Source organism: Mytilus edulis, chromosome 7, assembly GCF_963676685.1.
Source record: "Mytilus edulis chromosome 7, xbMytEdul2.2, whole genome shotgun sequence".
In the NCBI taxonomy this organism is placed as follows: Eukaryota; Metazoa; Mollusca; class Bivalvia; order Mytilida; family Mytilidae; genus Mytilus; species Mytilus edulis.
In genome coordinates this window covers 89,583,976-89,605,861 of record NC_092350.1, presented here as the reverse complement: position 1 = coordinate 89,605,861, position 21,886 = coordinate 89,583,976, and the positions used below count along the sequence as shown (strand labels likewise).

Here is a 21,886-nt window from a genome sequence, read left to right as displayed (position 1 = left end):
CACCATTCATTCAATATAAAAAAGAAGATGTGGTATGATTGCCAATGAGATACTATCCACAAAAGACCAAAATGACACAGACATTAACAACTATAGGTCACCATACTGCCTTCAACAATGAGCAAAGCCCATACCGCATAGTCAGCTATAAAAGGCGCGATAAGACAATGTAAAACAATTCAAACGAGAAAAACTAACGGCCTTATTTATGTTAAAAAAAAATACCATTCCCGACCGCACGATACACAATCACACCATTCCTCATACACCATTACACCATTCCCCTTACACCATACACCTTACACCATTGCAACATATGTCATACACCATTACACCATACACGTTTTTTTGGGAAGTTTACACCATCCAAGGGCTGTACCTTTCTATTTCGGATAATGGGTGGATGGTATCCTTGTAGTTTTACGTACTTATAATCTTTAAAGTGAGTTTCTTGTATACACATAAGTTCTGGGTTATGATGTGTGTCTAAGTAACGTTTAAGTGAATTTGCGTTAGCCTAAAGTGAACGCACATTCTACTGTAAAATGTGTAACCCCATTACGGTTTATTAATTGTTTTAATCATTTATTGTTTATCATTTCTTTATTTATTTACGTCAATCAATATGTCCGTGCTCAATTGATCTCTGGGAATGTTTACAGGATGGTAACAGAACTATCACCTTCTTGAGCCGAAATATTCCGTATCCCTGTAAATACGGTTTCCCAGTTTTTAAAATCATTCACATCTTTGCCTGGTAGTTTAATTATAGTTTTGCGTATATCTGCTATATTTTTTTTAAACTTTATTAGGAAAACTGGGTGTTTGATCTCCTATTTGTGTATTCTCAGTCTCACTGCGACACGTTGGTTCCATTGTCGTTAATAATAGCGGTGTCATTATTAATTAATTTTGATGTTACACTGTCAGCAGATATGTTTACCAGGTGTGACATTTTGTGTACTTATTATTTTAGGTATGGTTTCACCGTTTGATTTGATTTTAATTTGATTTATAATTAGGTATGGATTAACCTTTTTGTTGTGCCTTTTGTTTTATATAGCTTGTTCAAATGACATTTTATAACTGTACATATTTTCCAATACTTGTTTTTAAATTTGTATTGGGCATGTTGGTGGCATGATTTATCTATTGCCTGATGGTTACCGCCACAGTTGTTACATTTTGTTGTTTTATCATTACATATTTTGATGGTTTGTTTACCAGCACATTTAATACATGTATTGGTAGATTTTCTGCATTGTTTGGCATAGTGACCTAAACTTGCTCATTTTGTACAAAAAGTTAGGGTTATGCTTATATGGTGGTATATCATACTCTTGACCTTGATCGTATAGTGGGATAGATTTAAGTTGTGAGCGTTTATCAGCTAGAGTAACTAAAATATACCCAGCTTTACCTAATTTTTTTACAATTTTGATATCTACCACTGTTTTTCTTAGCATACTTTCCTGCTTTTTGACATTTAAGATTTCGGTATCAACCGGTTTATTTATAAGTTTATAGACTCTATTTCTATTAACCTTATTTTCGGTTTTTTCTTTTGTAACTGCTGCTTGAATAGTTATTTTCTTTTTGTTGTCCATATCAAATTTAGTGACCTTTATTTGAAATCTACCAAAATTATTCAAGCCTAGTATTTGAGTCTTATTGCTTAAGATGGATTGTAAATAAACTCATCATAGATACCAGGATTGAAATTTTATATTTGCGCCAGACGGGCGTTTTTTCTACAAAAGACTCACCAGTGACGCTCGAATAAAAAAATGTTTAAAGTCCAAATAAAGTACGAAGTTAAAGCGCATTTAGGGCCAACAATTCCTAAAAGTAAACCAGTACACTGTTTTTAGGTGGTTTTATCACTATGGCTTGGTCATTGACACTTCCTATCATGGTTATTATTAGATAATGTAATGAATTACATGAATTAGTAAGAGGAACTGTTTTGCCCTTGAAGTGTTAATGATTGTTTCATTTGGAGGAAACATTTTTTTGCCGTTTTCATTAAGTGACTCTGGGCTTTTGACTTTAGTTTTATTTGGGCTTAACCCTTGCCTTTTTTGCATATTGCATTTGTGGCGAATTGCATTCACTTTGTTTGAACACTTTAGAATCAGGTGATTCCCCTTGTTGTGGACTTCTTGAGTCAATTTTGCTTTTATTGTTAGTCATATTGTTCTGGTTCATTATTAAATTTTTTTCATTTTTCAATTTAAATATAAAAAAAAAATTAAAGCAAAAAAATTATATGTTTAAGGATGTTTGCTCCTCTTGTATATGAATTTTAGCCAGATATTAGGAATCCTCTGGTTTTATCCATGTAGTGCCATTAAACTTTTTGCCCACTAACCCCTTCTTATTTTCTCCATAATTTGATTACATATAGTTTAAAATGTCATCTTTGAAAATCTTATCAAATCCTTTTAATTTTTTCATCGTTTTTTAAAGAAAAAAGACGACAATGTTAAATGTAAGAAAAATCTAGAGAGAATTATTTCCCGCCAAATTTTCAATGGCTTGTATCTCGAAAACATGCACACGGAACCTTCATTTTTTTCTGCTATTTAAGTTTCTTTATTTATATACTATCAATTAATAACAGTATTTCAGTTACTTTGAAACAGAGTAGCGAACATCTTTAACTTATTATAATAAATCTATTTACCAAAATTAAAAGTTTTAAAAAACCTATGGATTAATAAAAAATAAAAATAATATAGATTTACTAAGACTTACAAAAAGAAAAGAAAAGAATCGTATGTGGAAAACACTAACATTATTTTATATGTTAACAGACCGTAATCTTTTTTCTGTAATTGCTTTGAAATCGATGCGAACGATGTGGACTCGACGAAAGCGAAGGAATGATGTGATGAAATTTGTATATTGAGTGGACTGCCATGTTATGTATAAACTCAAGTTATGTCATTGGTCAACTATGATTGGCATTAAGGAGGAGGAGTTTATATAGAATTCCAATTATTGTCTCATCCTTTGTGTTTAATTGTACCTTGATCATGACAGTTGTCAATCATACTGTTAATGTATAAATACACATAAGTAAAAAGACAAAACTAAGCCAGCAATTGAAAAGAGTATTATTTTTAAAAAAAACACACACTTTAAATTAAGATGTAACCAAATTTCTTTCTTGTTCACATAAGAACAATTGGAAACTATTTATCAGTGTGTATAGATTTAATCTGTCAACTTTTTGTTTGGAGGCCGGTTCCTAAGGAAAGAATTGAAAAAAGTTCCATCTTTCCAAAAACCATTAAATACTAATTTGAAATTGAAATTGATACCAACAGTACCCATTTTCCATTTAACTATCTATTATAAAGGTCTGATTTTGTCAATGGTAAGAACTTTTTTAAAGTCAAATAAAAATGGAAAGTGCTACATACCACAATAGTGTACATCACAATACTCCCATCTAGAGTTGACATCAGTTGTATAGCACCATGGACCTTCCGGCTCAGTATCTGGATTACGACAATAGTTCTCCTGGTCAGCCAGTGTCCCATTAAAATGATGTTTGTGTGGGGTTACCGAACTCCAAGCCTGACATGTTTTACCCGATTTGGTTATATTAACATTTCCTCTATAATTGCCTCCTATCAGAGTCATTCTACAGTGTTGACCTATGAAAAGAAAGAATTTTGTTTTTATTCAATGCAAATCTTATACATTGTATTTCAAAGATGGTCGAACAAAACATATTAAGAGTTATTTGATACATGAAAAAATACAATGCATTGGTACTGTTTCGCTTATGTGAAATAATTTTGGATGCAATCTTTGTGTTTATATGTTAGGCAATCTGTACTTCTTCAATCAGACTCCTGTTGATTGGAGCCATGGCTGGTTAATTCTGCTGTAAACATATGTAGTCAGTAACCTCCAATCTGACTACGAAAGTTATTTGTATTACCTAAAAAATCTTCACAAGAAATGTGTTGTGACTTAATATTCAGATAATTTCTACAATTAGACCTAACAGTTAATTCTGCAAGGACCAAACTTAAATACAACTAGAACAAACCCGTGAAATCGCGGGTCCGTGACTGAATTAGAGTATATAACTATGCGTAAGCCTTATTTTAGTATTGGTATTGTCATCTGATAAAGTCATGCCGATTATGAAAATAATATGCACAGTTTTTTCTGCTTTCAAAATCTTTCTGTTTGAACCCGTCGACCTGGAACTTATCAATTATTGGTAATATTAATTATTTGGAAAACAAATGGGCCTGGAATGGAGTATTTTTTAATCAACAGCATTGTCCTATAATAGTTATAAATAAAGTTGAATTCTTTGATTCGCTGTTATACGTCATGCTGGCTAACAAATTGAAAACTGTACCTATACGCCTTATTTTAAGTCCAGACTTTTAGTATTCGTAGTCATCTTAGAAAGTTATATTGATTAAAATACTACAATAGGGAACGATGTGACAATGATTGAATTTAGTAGTGTCAACCCTGTGATTATGACCCGTGTATATTGCAAGTTCCTAAATACACCGTTTGGTGGTGCGCCTGTCAGATGCGGAACGTACAGATAAGGTAACAGGTGAATATACTATTGGTATCGGTATCGGATTCGACGCGGAACTTGTTAATTATTGGCAATATTTATTATGTGGAAAACAAAAGGGTCTGGAGTGGTGTAATTTTTAATCAACACCATTGTCCTATATTGGCTATATATAAAGTTGAATTCTTTGAATTGTCGTTTTTCCCCATGACGGCTGACAAATTGGACCTCGTTATTTTAGTATTTAGATGTTACTGTTCCTGATAAAGAATTTATGCCATGTTATATTCCTTTTAAAACATAACAATTAACTAAATTAAGTGGGCAATATTCCAAATGGTTATACAAAAGTGCAATATCACTTCAAAATGGCAATCTCAACTCCAGTTAAGTATTGTGTTCTCTTCCAAGTTTTAACAAGTAATGCCATACAGTAAAAGGGTAATTTGAAGGGGCAAAAATTAAATATTATTCCTTTTAGAATATTATATTTTGCACTGGACATAGCTGTTTATTTCTATTATGTACAAGGACAGTTTCCTGTTTGTTACTGAATTCCAAATGTTCTATTTACAAAGTATCCAACAAGTAATCTTTATTCATAAATTGATCTCAATCAACTTATGTACAAATGCCTTTTGCATGTTCACACTATACGGACTTCATATACAGGAGTGTGCTCCTAACACAGAAACTGCTCCAACAAAGTTATGAGGAGGACAGATTAAAAAATGACAATCCGTAAATTTTACGGACACCATCACGAATTTGTTGATCCATACGATGTATCCTTGTCCAAACTAACTATGGACATTTTTACCACGTGTTAAATTGTGGTTTGTCATTACGTCGTCTGATATTTTTATTACCGAATGACTTATTCCCGAATGTGACTGTATGGCTGAGTGTGAATTCGTATTGCGTTAAGACGTTGCACGGTACTTTTCCACCCGAAATTAATTTGTTGGGTTTTAATGTGTGTGTTGCCGTCATCAGATTTGTCAAAAGTCTTAACGTTTGTAGTTGTAAATCGTATTTTTTTCTCTTGTATTCGTGTGTTGTGTTGGGGATAACTACTCATCCAGTTCAATAGGTAGATTTAATTTTGGAACAACTACATTTACACGATAAATTTGATTTGCAGTTTGATCAGAAGAAACACCCACAAAGCTAGATAATACAATTAATTATCCAATTACTGCTACAATTAAATATTAATTAGTATTATAATTTTCATTGTTATTGATATAAGTTAGATAAGTCATACAAATCTAATCTTGAATTTCATCCAAATTCTTTCTTAATTTTCGGAACACGTTTTAGAAATTTAAATGTGACGTCACTTTGGGCGTTGTATTTACTATGGTTAACTGGGCTGTGATTTTGTAATTTATTCGTTTTTTTTCTATAGATAGTCCCCACTTCAGTTTAAACATGTCTATCTATTATATAAGCATTTTATAAAATTTACTGTTTGCAAAACTATGTATATTTCTTTATAATAATGATGTTTTTGTCCCAGGCGGATAACACTGGCCTCACAACTTTTTTGGAACATTTGGTCCTCGGCAACTTTGTAGTTATTATAGCTTTCAAACTTTTTACATCTGAGCATAGTTTTGTGTGAAGGTGGCGCGTCTGGCGTATAAAAATATGTTTGAACCTGTTACCTTTTGATGCCTATTATTCGTTTGTTTCTTTGTCCTATATTTTCTACCATTTATCTATTTATTTATTATAACCCTGTCGTGAAATTTTGTAATTTTAATGTTATAATTGACACTGCCATTAAAGCGGGAGGTTTGGCATGCCACAAAACCAGGTTCAACCCAATATTTTTTTAATAAAATGCCCTGTTCCAAGTCAGGAAAATTTTTACATTAAAGTTCGTTTCTCTATGTGTTACATTTCGGTGTTGTGTCTCTGTTGTGTCGTAGTTCTCTTATATTTGATACGTTTCCCTCAGTTTTAGATTGTAACCCGGATTTGTTTTATCTCTATCGATTTATGAATTTTGAACACTACTGTTGCATTTATTTTGCTTTCTTTAATAAACTATATATGTATAACTCTTCTACTTCAAATATATATATATACAACTGGTTCAAATTTGTATAATATGTTCTCGGTCAGAAACAAACTTTACTTTGTTCTGACCTGATTTGTATAATTGAGATATTATATTGTATGCTTAGAAGATACCAATGTCAAAGTTGATCCAGTATCAACCACAAACTTAGAGTTTACATCGATCGTTCAACCAAATCTGTATAATTCAGCCTTTTCAGTACACGGATTAAAACGGAAAACTTTTGTCTTTTCTCAATAGTTAAATCTCCCATTAAGGAAACCACCAAATATTGCCCTTTTATTTTTCTACAACCAATTATTTGCAAGTACATTTATTCAAAACATGACAAATAGTCCATGCATAGTACGCTTTCGTCATATCTAGAGAGTTTTAATTGTACACCAAAGTTATTTACATGTATGTGATCAATATGCTGTTTCCTTGGTGGTTCATTTGTGTCTTGTTCATTATTTGCACTTGGCACATCTCTTACATGTGATGATTTGGCAGTTCAGAAAAAGGGACTAGTGAAGTAAAGTGTTATCGATAGAAGTGTTATGTGTTATTGAATAAATCTTACTGCCTCCCTTTTAATCCCAGACGCGAATCCGATCGTGTTATAAAAACATCTTTTGGTCGTGCACAGTAACAGTCTGAACTTGTACTAGACCTTTACTCAACCATTACGTAACCATTTTATACTAGTCTGAAACATACTCGACCTAGTCTTAACCATTTTCAACCAAGTCTGAACCATTGTAAAATGATTTCAACGTTGATTAAGTTTTTTACATCTTCCTCCTTTAGTCTTTGCTGATTATTTGTCTCATTTGCAATTATACCATATCTCCTTATTGTATACCAGTTGTAGAAATTGGTACATTACTGGATGGTAATAAATTTTTCAAACAATATATTATTTCATTGTTTATTTTGTGAACAATCACTGACCAAATGCTTGAATAGGGAACTATTGGTTTGTTAATATACACGAATGTATAAAAACTAGAAGAACAACTTATAGATATCTCTAATACAGAGGTGTCTGCTTTAACCGTGGTCTAAATCCTCAAAGTAAAGTATAACTTATAGATTTCTCTAATAAAGAGGGGTCTACTTTAACCCTGGTCTACTCCCTATTAAAGTAAAGTATAAATTATAGATGTCTCTAATAAAGAGGTTTTTCCTTTAACCCTGGTCTACTCCCTTAAGTAAAGTATAACTTATAGATGTCTCTAATAAAGAGGTGTCTCCTTTAACCCTGGTCTACTACCTAAAGTAAAGTATAACTTATAGATGTCTCTAATAAAGAGGTGTCTGCTTTAACCCTGGTCTAAATCCTCAAAGTAAAGTATAACTTATAGATGTCTCTAATAAAGAGGTTTTTCCGTTAACCCTGGTCTACTCCCTAAAGTAAAGTATAAATTATAGATGTCTCTAATAAAGAGGTTTTTCCTTTAACCTTGGTCTACTCCCTTAAGTAAAGTATAACTTATAGATGTCTCTAATAAAGAGGTGTCTCCTTTAACCCTGGTCTACTCCCTAAAGTAAAGTATAACTTACAAATGTCTCTAATAAAGAGGTGCCTACTTTAACCCTGGTCTACTTCCGTAAATAAACTATAATGTATGCATGTCTTTAATACAGTAAATAAAATATTCTTTAAATACGTTCACAGACCCAGGTCTACTCCTTTAAATACGTTCACAGACCCAGGTGTAATGTATGAAAGTTGTGATACCATTGACTCCCGTTTGTAAAGTATAACTTATAGATGTCTCTAATAAAGGTAAAACATATGCTATACTTACCTAAATAGTTACTATAAATGATTACCCGATGAATCTCGTAATAGGCTAGAAGATTCACCTTCCACCAACTAGGAACAACATCGATATGTGGGTATGCACATTGACTAACATCTGCCCCGTAATTCCCATCATTAGCTCTCCAAGAATCCGCATGCTCGACATATTTTGGAGCAGACATTGAGGTGGGCTTCCCTTTTGCAATGTTAACAAAATCTGAAATTAAACATTTCTTAATTTATTGAAAAGCCCTTAATGTCAGTATGGGATAATGGTCAACAAAACCAACCATGAAAAAAAAAACACTTCTTTAGCTATGTTGGGATATGATAGGGTTTTTTTTCAATTATATAGTTCAAATTTAAGAGATGCAGCAGTTATGTTTTCTAATAATTTTCAGTTTAATGTCCTAAAAAAAAGATGTTGTAAGCAATTATTTAGTATTAGACTAAGTTGTGGATACTTTACATTTTACCCTTGCAACTATTTATGGACAAATTATAGATAATCCAATTTTGTATGATCAAATTATGTCAATTATAGATGATTTTGGTAATGATATCTAAATGATATGTAGGGATTTTTATCTTGTTCTCAACCCTGATATAGACTATTTTAACTATTTATATGGCAATAGCACAAATGTTCGGGGAAAAGTTTTATATATCATTGAGGATAGGTTATGTCGTTGACCATTTTCGAGAACTTTACCCAGATTTGAAACGTTTCACATGGAGAAAAAGAAACCATTTTAAACTGTCTGTAAATTTATTATACTTTTGAATAATTGTAATATCGGGCCTAGCTATCGCTCTGTTCATTCTATGGTTACATTAAATCCAGAGTTTAATCCATTTGATCGAGGTACAGGATTGTGGAAATTTAATTACTCATCATTGTGTTACTGGAGGGTCGAGTGTCTATGCGTCACCGTTCCCCTCGTGAGAACTCAGGTACCGTGAATTGCCGACAAAATCAAAAACCAACAGACCTTGGCCTGAACCAGTGTCGTCGCAATTATTTTAATATTTTAACCCAAATGCGATAAACGACGGATGCCTTTACTGAATTTCAATAACAGGTATCAAGTATACCATGTATATCACTGTTACAATGTTTAGCGGGCGTTTTCTAGCTTCTGTGCCGCATTAGAATGTAATAAAATTTGATAAAAAGAAGATTTTTAGGTGCAACATGTGAGTTTTTTGGCTTATTATTGTAGAAATTACATGTCAATACATTCAGCAATTCAAAATGTCGGATTTCTTAGTTACAGACAAGGAGATAAAGAATTGTACGCTAACTGTCATCTAATCAGAACCATTGATACAAAATAATTGCATTAGAATATAAAAGCGACGGCTGAAGTTTTCTAAAATAAAAACCTAAATTTTTAATTTAAAATCATTTTCTAGGCTCAATTCAGAATGTTTGTATCCGGACAATATTTCATTAACAATTCTAAAGGTTGACAAGAACTCAGCTCTTTGATAAAGAGAGAAGAGAGAAGTAGACCTTACTCAAGTCATTGACCAAGAGACAAATAAACTCATCATAAATACCAGGATTAAAATTTTATATTTACGCCAGACGCGCGTTTCGTCTACAAAAGACTCATCAGTGACGCTCACATCAAAAAATTGTTAAATTAAAAGGCCAAATAGAGTACGAAATTGAAGAGCATTGAGAACCAAAAATTCTTAAACGTTTTGCCAAATACAGCTAAGGTAATCTATTCCTGAGGTCGAAAATTCTTAGGTTTTTTTTCAAAAATTAAAAGTGTTGTAAACAGTTAACTTATAAATATGAACATATCAATGATAACTCAAGTCAACACAGAAGTGCTGACTACTGGGCTGGTGATATTCTCGGGGAAATAAATCTTCACCAGTAGTGGCATCGACCCAGTAGTTGCAAATAAACTCATCATAGAATACCAGGATTAAAATTTTATATTTACGCTGGACGCGCTTTTCGTCTACAAAAGACTCATCAGTGACACTCAAATCAAAAAATGATAAATTAAAAATCCAAATAGTGTACGAAGTTGAAGAGCATTGAGGACCAAAAATTCCTTAAAGTTTTGCCAATTTTCATTTCAAATCAGCCTCTTTTATACCACCGTTGACCGATGAAATTAATTAGTCAAATTGTATTTCTTCAACCCGTAAGTAACCAATTAAAAATTGCGGTTTCGGAAATGTGCCAATATGGATGACATAAAAACATTTTAGAACTTTAAAGTGAAAAATCGGAACTATCAAAAAAATTCAATAGGCATCCAAAAATATGTAAGGCAAAGTTAAATTAAATGGTAAGTGACAAGCGTTTATCATCCAAACATGACCACGGTGTATAAAAATGAACTTATTTATAAAAAATGGCCTAAATTAAGTTTACCGGCTTTATCAAAACAAAGGCCAATTCCGCTACAATTGTATGATCAAGAATACATAAGGATTGTTAAAGAAAAAATAGTAGAAATTAAAAAAGAATATGTAATATAAAAAAAGAAGATGTGGTATGATTGCCAATGAGACAACTATCCACAAAAGACAAAAATGACACAGACATTAACAACTATAGGTCACCGTACGGCCTTCAACAATGAGCAAAGCCCATACCGCATAGTCAGCTATAAAAGGCCCCGATAAGACAATGTAAAACAATTCAAACGAGAAAACTAACGGCCATATTTATGTAAAAAAAATGAACGAAAAACAAATATGTAAAACATAAACAAACGACAACCACTGAATATACAGGCTCCTGACTTGGGACAGGCACATAAATAAATAATGTGGCGGGGTTAAACATGTTAGCGGGATCCCAACCCTCCCCTAACCTGGGACAGTGGTATAACAGTACAACATAAGAACGAACTATAAAAATCAGTTGAAAAAGGCTTAACTCATCAGATGGACAAAAATATAAGTGGACGTGGCCGGGTACTTATACATCCCGACACAAAAAGACACAATGAACAGATCTGAGAGTACTCGCAGTTATCTGACAGCTAGTTCAAAGCCACTAACAACTAATAAAAAAAATCATGCATCAAAAGACTAAACTATCAATCCGTACACATCCAACATCCAATGGATTAAGTGTAAAGACACCATTAACAGCCAGAGAAAAACATGACCTTGTGCAATGCCAAGTTACAAGTATCGACAGATTGTAGATCCATGAATATGTATAACATACTAGTAAAATTTAGTTAGCTTTTAATCTACTGATAACAAAATCAATATTTATTCCAATAAAAACAATATTCAATGATCTTATTACGGTGTTGAATGGTAACCTTTTAGAATAAGTTTTTTTAAAGGAGCGACAAGTTTACATGGATCACTTGTTTATGATTTAGATAAAATTGAAGACATAAATAATGAAGATCTCCATTTTAATATTAACAAGAGGCTCTCAAGAGCCTGAATCGCTCACCTGGTAAACATTGCCATGTTTTTAGACAAAATAGAAAATAAAACACAAACTTTATTTTATACACCCTACTGATCATTCAGTTGAAGTTTGGTTGAATTTGGTTGAGTAGTTTTAGAGAAGATTTTTTAAAGTTAGCAAATATGATGAACAAATTGTGAAAAAATTGTCATTAAAGGACAATAACCCCTTAAGGGGTCAATTGACAATTTTGGTCATGTTTAACTTATTTGTAGATCTTACTTTGCTGATCATTTTTGCTGTTTACAGTTTATCTTTATCTATAATGATATTCAAGATGATGACCAAAAACTGCAAAATTTCCTTAAAATTACCAATTAAGTGGCAGCAACCCAACAATGGTTTGTTTGATTCATCTGAAAATTTTTGGGCTGATAGATCTTGACCTAATGAACATTTTTACCCCATGTCAGATTTGCTCTAAATGCTTCCGTTTTTGAGATATTAGCCAAAAACTGCATTTGACCCCTATGTTCTATTTTAAGTTACGGCGGCCATGTTTTTTGACGGATCAAAAATCGAAGCACACACTTTGTGCAGGATAATCTAAGGAACAATCATTTTAAGTTTCATTCAAATCCATTATGTAGTTTCAGAGGAGAAGATGTTTGAAAAATTGTTAACGACGACGACGACGTCGACGACGACGACGACGGACGCCAAGTGATGTGAAAAGCTCACATGGCCTTTTAGGCCAGGTGAGCTAAAAATCACTTATTTCTTGAGACATTGTTGATGAAAATTAGAGGCAAAGCTTTTTCTTATTCAAGTTATAAGAAAAACCAAAACAAGAGAAAGTTCTTAGAAATGAAATCATAGCTTTGGAAGAAAGAGTACTAGATGAAGGTTCAATACAGAGTTTGGAAAATAAAAAATTTGAATTGGAAAATATAAGAAAAGAAAAAATCAAAGGGAAAATAATTCGATCGAGAAAAACAAGGGGTAGAAGACGGGGAAAATCAAATAGCTTTTTTTGTGGGTTAGAATTTAAAAAAAATACAAGTTAGATAATATCATTAGTAGAAAAAGAAAATGGAGATGTAATTTCAAAACAAGAGGATATTTTGTAAGAAGTGAAATCTTTTTATGAACATTAATATAAGAATAAAGATTTGTCAAAGGGAGATAAATTATCTTGAAGGTAAAATAACAATTGAAGAAGCTGGTTTGATATTGAAAAATGTGAAAAATAATAAAAACACCAGGATCTGATGTTTTCTCCAGAGTTTTTTAATAATTTTGGAAAGATTTAATTTTTGGTGTTGTAGGCTCCTTGATATACAGTACTGAAAGTGGTGAATTATCTGTTACGCAACAAGGAATCATTGCATGCTGCCGAAAAGAAATAAGCCTAGACATTCTAAACAAAATTGACGTCCTACATCTTTAATAAATACAGTTTAAATTGGCTCTGGAGTGATAGCAAAACGCTTTAACACAGTTTTTGTATTGCTAGGAGTTACAATTTATGACAAAATTCAGCAAAGACCCATCGAAACAACATCTGATACACAAATTTAATAATACTTTTAGATATTTGGATGATATTTTGGCTCTCAATAACACGGCCGACACTCGGCTAACCGAGAGTTTGGTCGGTTAATCTATATTGAGTATGCGGCTATATCGGCGGTTGGTCTGTTAATCGGGTTGGCTAAAGTCTGTTAATCAGGTGTTATCGAGAAAATCATTACAAGGTCAGTATGTTTCATTGTATAACTTTTTAATTATATTTATATCATAAGAACTATTCATGTCTGACAAAACGATTTGGAGTACTGAATCCAGTGGTGTAATTATTTTTTTTCTAGCTTCAATAAACGATCTATAAAATGAAAAGGCGAGTTACTCATCAGTAAATTTATACACATTTTACACACACAAAATGTACACAAAAATGACAAGTTGGTTGAGTTTGCTTGCATGCAATATTTTGAACATCGAAAAAAGACAGGCATTATGTTTGTTCACCATATTAACATCAATATGTGAAAAATCTACACGAAAAACTGTATTTTGGTGACATAAATCAATTTTTGATAAAAATGTGGTCTGTTAATGGGTCGGATGTATAAAACTCGGTCTGTTAATTGGTCTGTTAAGAGTTATGAATGACATTACAAGCATAATTTAATTGCTATATGGGGTGTTATCTGAATAAAGGGATGGACTCAAGATTAGTGGCTAGAATATATGGAAACAACACATGAACAATGAAACATAAGTTTAGACAATGGAATCTGAAAATTGATAGAAATGGTTTCAAAAAGTGTAATATCAAAGTAATATTAATTTCAAAAGACAATACATACCGGAAATAAACTTCTCATAGATACCAGGATTGAAATGTTATATTTACGCCTTATATTTACGCCAGACACGCGTTTCGTCTACGAAAAACTCATCAGTGACGAAAAAAATGTTTAAAAGGCCAAATAAAATACGAATTTGAAAAGCATTGAGGAAACACAACTAATACCGGCGTCACACATCAGCGTATAGCACTGGCGTGTTCAAAATCATTTACGCTGCCAATACGCTAGTAATTTTGGATGCATATAACCAGTCAATCATATTTTTAACGTGTGAAAAACGAGCTTTAAGCGTGTGTTTGGCGTACTAGAAACGTATGTTGTATGTTTTTTATGCTGCATACAAATTTCCTGGGATTGTAGCGTTCATCAAGCGTATTTACTTTCCTTTATTGGCTAGAGGAATAGGGGGAGGGTTGATATCTCATAAACATGTTTATCCCCGCCGCAATATTGCGCCTGTCCCAAGTCAGGAGCCTCTTGGCTTTGTTAGTCTTGTGTGATCTAGTATACATATTTTTTAAGGGGCCAGCTGAAGGACGCCTACGGGTGCGGGAGTTTCTCTCTACATTGAAGACCCATTGGTGGCCTTGGCCTGCTCTATGGTCGGGTTGTTGTCGCTTTGACACATTCCCCATTTCCTTTCTCAATTTTACCTTTGTATTTCGACGTACTACAAACTTGTGCAACGCGCTTTGAACGATTGCTAAGCGTTCCTATGGCATGCAACTAACGTATACCGACTTTGTCAATTTTCTCTGTACGTTTGGTGCACGCCGGTCTATACGCCAATGTGTGACGCTGGCATAAGGTAATCTATTCCTGAGGTAGAAAAGCCTTAGTATTTCAAAGAAAACGCATTGAATTTACCCAGCTGCATTGCAACACATGACAGATTCATAGATGTTACAGACTTTGAACAGACAAAAAAAATACGGCTGATTGATAACTTGCCGTAAATAATGAATTCGTGCGAATTCGAGCGGCCAATCAGTCCATATATAACGCTAAATTGAAGTGACACACCCTTTAATGAAATGCAAAGAAATAAAATTAAAATTAAAGTTCTCTTTCTATAAGGATACTGTTGCACCGTATTGTAATTTTTTCGTCACAAGTACATCTCATTTTTTTCAATGTGAAAATATAAACTGAAGGTAGTAAGACTATTGTCGTGGCTAAACAACTCTTAACTGACACGATTTAAATTGTCCAACCCATTAACAGACTGTATTCCCCTAATATTCATTAAAATGTGGTATTACTCAACTTATATAACAATTATGAAATATTTATCAATGACAATTATTTTTTTAGAACCAAAGTACTATTTTGTGTCCTTTAAATCATATATAAAAATGTTTTTTAGCCTTTTATCCAAAATATTGCTATGCGTACAAGCATAAAAACCACATACTTGCGAGACGCCTTTTCGTTTTACTTAAAACTGCGCAGGCTATGCATTTTTTTTACTGGTGGAAAATGTTCTATGATAGATATCATTTTGTCAGACACTTTTCTTTTTTTGATGTGGTTCTCATAATATGGCAAAAATCTGTTTGTTTAACAGAGTTTAACATTAAATTGTGAGTTTTACTCTTAACAGACGTATAACCAACCCGATTAACAGACCAACCGCCGATATAGCCGTATAATCAATATAGATTAACCGACCAAACTCTCGGTTAGCCGAGTGTCGGCCGTGAATAATGACGACTTCAGTATGTATACTAAAGAAATGTATCCTGTTGAACTTACTTTAAATAAAGCTAATACTAACAATGACCACTGCCCTTTCCTCGATCTTGATATATATAGCATTAACGGAAAGCTTAATACTAAAATTTATGATAAAAGAGATGATTTCTCATTTCCTATCGTTAATTATCCATTTTTAGATGGTGACGTTCCCTTGTCACCATCTTACGGTGTTTATATATCTCAACTTGTACGATTCGCTCGTGTATGTAACAATTTTTTAGATTTTAACGAGAGAAATTTATGTATTACTGAAAAATTATTACACCAGGGTTTTCGATATCACAAACTAGTCAAAACATTTGCTAAATTTTATCATCGGTATAAGGACATCATTCGTAAATATAGCTCAACATGCAGACTTCTTATACGTTCAGGTATGTCACATCCAATATTTTATGGAAATGTTCTTTATAAAGCACAAAAATGTCAGTATTCACCTTAGAAGCTAACAAAACCTTTAAATAGACTTATTAATTAAGAAGGGATATAGTTACGATACTGTTGTCAGGTCATTAAAGATTGCATATTTTGGCGTTAATATTGATTCACTTATAGGGTCTTTGCATCGGAACTAAACACATTTATTATCAATAAACCAGTTGTTGGCATGACACGGGTTATGTTCTTCTCATATATGTTATGATGGTATGATACTAAACCCCTAACGGGAAGGATTGTGCCTGATGTTCATATGATGAAATCATAATCTTTCAGTCAGTTTAATTGAAGTCTGGAACTGGCATGTCAGTTAACTGCTAGTAGTCTGATGTTATTTATGTATAATCGTCATTTTGTTTATTTTCTTTGGTTGCATCTTCTGACATCAGACTCGGACTTCTCTTGAACTGAATTTTAATGTGCGTATTGTTATGCGTTTACTTTTCTGCATTGGCTAGAGGTATAGGGGGAGGGTTAAGATCTCACAGACATGTTTAACCCCGCCGCATTGTTGCGCCTGTCCCAAGTCGGGAGCCTCTGGCCTTTATTAGTCTTGTGTTGTTTTGGCTTTTAGTTTCCTTGAGTACAGTTTGGAGTTTGGTGTGGTGTTCATTGTCGCTGAGCTGGTGTATATTTGTTTTGGGGTCAGCTGAGGGACGCCTCCGGGTGCGAGAATTTCTCGTTGCATTGCAGACCTGTTGGTGACCTTCTGCTGTTGTCTGCTCTATGGTCGGGTTGTTGTCTCTTTGGCACATTCCCCATTTCCATTCTCAATTTTAATTTTTATTAGATAAACTGATAAATTTTGATCAAACTGGATTTATTAGTGGGAGATACATTGGAGAAAATCTTCATTTAATTTATGATATTATGCAATTTACTGAGGAAAAAGATATTCCATGACTTTTATTGATCATTGATTTTGAAAAGACATTTGATTCAATTTCTTGGGAATTTCTCACTAGGGTCCTGAATGTGTTCAATTTCGGAGAATCAATAATTAATTGGATAAAAGTTTTTTTTATTTTAAGAATTGAATGCTCTTTTTTGTAAATTTATTGGGGTGTAAAAGCGTTGACCGAAGTACATTTTGTATGAAGCGCGGAAGCGCTTCATACTTAAAATGTGCACACGGTCAACGCTTTTACAACCCTATAAAGTTACAAAAAAAAAGCATTCAATACTTATAATTACATTTTTACCTATAGAATCATGAAAACACGCCTTTTATCAAGTTTTTATTTCATTTACCTGTGCACTTTATTACTTTATTGTGGGACCTCGTGTCATCCTGAATGAGAAGTTTTAATGAGTGATACAACTGCTTAAGGAATAACACATGATGTGCCGTTAGCCAATCAGAATAACGTATAGTAATGAAACATACATCTTATGTAATTATAACAATATTAAATCAGTTGTTAATCAGGGAGAAAAATTTAAATTTAAAAAAAAAAAGCAAAAACCATGAAAAATCACTTCAAAAATTACATATAAACATATAAATCATGCATTTGTATAAATTTTCTTTCACTCTACCCTTTTATCACGTGTAGATAGTTTGATCTCAGTTCTTCGTTGGTGAAAATAAAAGAGAGGCGAAAGTTTCGAAAGGGACATTGAAACTTATAAGTCGAAGATGAACGGACAACGCCATGACTAAAGCAGGAGGTTTGGCTATAAAACAAGGTTCAAACCACCATTTTTGCTTAGAATATCCTGTTCCAAGTCAGGAATATGGCAGGTGTTATGAAATAGTCCGTTTCTATGTTCACGGATCTGAACATTGTCGGTCAAAAAAAAAAGGTAACACCCGGCATCTGAAAGCTTTATTATATTGAAACCAATGTGGTCGAGTGGTCTAGCACGTCGGATACAGTGCAGGCGATTTGGTGTCACGATATCCCAGTAGCATGAGTTGGAATCCGGCGACAACAGAACAAAAAAATACCTTGAAGTCAAAATTGGTATTAGGAAATGTTTCCTTTTTGTCATAACGTCTCTTGAAACTACACGTCTTTTTTCAGTTTTAAGGGCAAATAATCATCGAATACAATTTTGCATTACCCTGAAACCCCATCCCCCTTTTCAAGAATTTTCGCGAAGAAACAGTATTCAATAACACATAGACTATCGAGTATGAATCCCACGGCAACAATTCTTTTAATTTTAAACTTACCTTTATCTGACATACGAAACCAACTGACGTTAATTTCTGGAAATCAGATATACAATGTAGTATCACGCCACTATTGGTCAGGATTTAACCTTTGACATGTGTCATAGCCCATTAATATGACAAATCATATATAGCACGCCTTACTCATTAACATATTTAATCCAGTCCAAGCTACACTTTTCGTGAATTAATAAATAAATTAATTCGTAGAAGGCGTGCTATATATATAACTTGTATCAGTGGCAGATCTGGTAGGTTAGAGGGCGAACGTAGACCCCCCCCCCCCCTTTCCTCTTTGATGGCAAAATAAAAATATAATATCATGTTTTTCACGATATATACATTTTCTTTTCCATTGTTTTCGGCAAAAAATCGTCATAAAAAATGTTTTCCTCGTTGTTTTCCTCGTTACACTTGTAAATTGTCAATTTGTAATTTGTAATTGTATAATGTGTACATCGGTTATAAGTATACTAGTATTTGTGTAATTCTTGAATTCGTGATTTGTCAATTCAAAAATTTCATATTGATCATGATAAGGTGATACATGTTAATTTGTAATTTGTCAGTAGCTAAAATGGTGCATTACGTTTGCGCGCATTACCATTACATTTGCGCGCAAAAATCATTACGTTTGCGCGCAGCTTCTCATTACAATTGCGCGCATTTATTTGGCAGGTCGGCTGTTTCCGTACCTATAGTGATAGTATCATAAGTCTTCCTTCGTCATAACTCGGCTGTTTCTGTACCTATAGTGATAGTGTTATAAGTATTCATTCGTCACAACTCGGCTGATTCCGTACCTATAGTGATAGTGTCATGTCTTCATTCGTCACAACTCGGAGTCTTCCTTCGTCACAACTCGGCTGATTCCTTTACTATAGTGATAGTGTCATAAGTCTTCCTTCGACACAACTCGGCTGATTCCGTACCCATAGTGATAGTGTCATAAGTCTTCCTTCGTCATAACTCGGCTGTTTCTGTACCTATAGTGATAGTGTCATAAGTCTTCATTCGACACAACTCGGCTGATTCCGTACCTATAGTGATATTTTCATGTCTTCATTCGTCACAACTCGGCTGATTCCGTAACTATAGTGATAGTGACATAAGTCTTCATTCGTCACAACTCGACTGTTTTCGTACCTATAGTGATAGTGTCATAATTAAGTCTTCATTCGTCACAACTCGGATGATTCCGTACCTCCACCGAACATAAATAGAAGTGGAGTTACCCAAGTGTTGCTGATTGATTAGTCTTCACTCAAAAATTTGATAACACTTAACGCAGCCATATTTTATAGTTTTGATACATAACCGAAGTTCCGGTAACCTGTTCTATCTATTATGCATTTAAAGGTGTGTTGATTTGACATGCAATGATTGCCACTTTATTTGAACTAAGGTAGCAACCATTTGATTTTTATGGGGGGGGGGGCTAGGATGAAATTTGAAAAAAATAGGCAGGACAGGAGTTTTGAGTAAAAAAAAAAAGGCAGGATGAGACACTTGCCAAAAAAAAAGTCAGGATGACAATTTATGTAAAAAAAGTCCAGATAAACTAAATGAAAAAAAGCAGGACCGGATAGAGTGAAAAATAAAAAGGCAGGACAGAGATTACAAATAAAAGAAAATGCAGGACAAAATTTTTCATCCTAGCCCCCCCCCCCCCCCCTCCCATAAAAATCAAATGGTAGCTCCCTAAAGACAAACATGACAAAAGAGCTGTGCCTGCTTGAAATTGAGGAATTAAACATTGAAAGCAATGCAACCATGAATTTCTATCAAAATGAAAGAGAAAAGCTAGAATGAAAAAAGTTTCAAGTGTTTCTGAAATAGGGATTGGTTTATCAACTTACCTCTTGGTTTACAACTTTGGTCGTTTAGATCAAAATAATGGGATATCTGTTCTGGACACATACAATTATCATAATTACAAATATAAGAAGAAGAACAAGTGTATATGCTGCCGTCCAAGCTTCTACATCGCCCTCCAAACCTCACCAGACCTACAAAAAACAATAAAAATATAATTTGCATCGAGTTTTTAAATGTATATTGGCTTTTCATTTTAAACGAACTTTTTAAAATTGCAAAAAAGACATTTTCGACGTAAAATGCACGGAAAGGAGAAGTTTCGCGTAGGGTAAAATTTGGCCCGCATACTTTTTTTTCTTTTTTCTTAATTTAATGCATTTTTTATTTTTATGTATATTATTTTTTTAACTTCTCTGTAACGTTTGTACTTTCATGGTTTTATGAGAATAAATTATCTATCTTAAGACTATGATCATGTATGTGAAGTAAGCGGCCGGTTCGTTATTCATTATTCGATATTTAATATCCAAACGGCTGCAAGCAGACGGTTCGATATTTAAAAGTTCTATTTTTAGCCGTGGCGGCTATGTTTGTAGATGGATTAAAACTTCTGATAAAAATAAGATACCCTAAGGAATATATAGTTAAAGTTTTAAAGTATTTGGTCTAGTAGTTTCAGGGAAGATGATTGAAAAAGTGATAGATTTGCACAAAATAAAAATAAAAAAATGTGTCAAAAGTACACGGATGCCCTACAGGCGCTATCATTTTCCATGTTCAATGGACCGTAAAATTGGGTAAAAAATCTAATTTTCTAAAATTAGAAAGATCATACCATAGGGAACATGTGAACTGAGTTTCAAGTTGATTGGACTTCAACTTCATCAAAAACTACTTCGACCAAAAACTTTAACCTGAAACTGGCACTTTCATTTTCTATGTTTAGTGGACCGTGAAATTGGGGTCAAAAGTATAATAAGCTCTAAAATTAGAAAGATCATATCATAAGGAACATATGTACCAAGTTTCAAGTTGATTGGACACCAGCTTCGTCAAAAACTATCTTGACCTAAAACTTAAACTGAAGCGGCTTAACGGACGAACGGACGCACAGACGAACGAACAGACGGACGGGCGGACAAACCAGAAAACATAATGCCCCTCTACTATCGTAGGTGGGGCATAAAAACGTTTCAAGAGCAATAACTCCTAAAGAAGTCAATTGACAATTTTTGTCTTTTGACTTATTTGTAGATATTACTTAACTGAACATTTTTGCCATGGTGGCTATGTTTGTTAATGAATCAAAACTTCGGGTACAATTTATAAACCAGTTACCCTAAGGAACATTATGTTAAAGTGTGGTAGTATTAGGCCCAGTAGTTTAAGAGTAGGAAATTTTTAAATGTTAGAAAACATGATGAACAAATTGTGTAAAGGTATGTTTAAAGGGCAATAACTCATTAAAGAGTC

General features: G+C 33.4%; 1 protein-coding gene across 7 annotated transcripts in view; it reads right to left on the bottom strand.

Moving 5' to 3' along the window:
• The window catches only part of LOC139482733 (uncharacterized), a 151,694-nt gene that overhangs the window by 121,026 nt on the left and 8,782 nt on the right, over positions 1 to 21,886 (bottom strand). For all 7 annotated transcript variants that reach the window (XM_071266797.1, XM_071266798.1, XM_071266800.1 and 4 more), the window contains exons 3-5: positions 20,455 to 20,604; positions 8,444 to 8,656; positions 3,429 to 3,665 (exon numbers count right to left, since the gene is read on the bottom strand). In XM_071266797.1, coding sequence (XP_071122898.1) covers positions 3,429 to 3,665; positions 8,444 to 8,656; positions 20,455 to 20,604 — 600 coding nt within the window. The remainder of the gene's footprint in view (positions 1 to 3,428; positions 3,666 to 8,443; positions 8,657 to 20,454; positions 20,605 to 21,886) is intronic.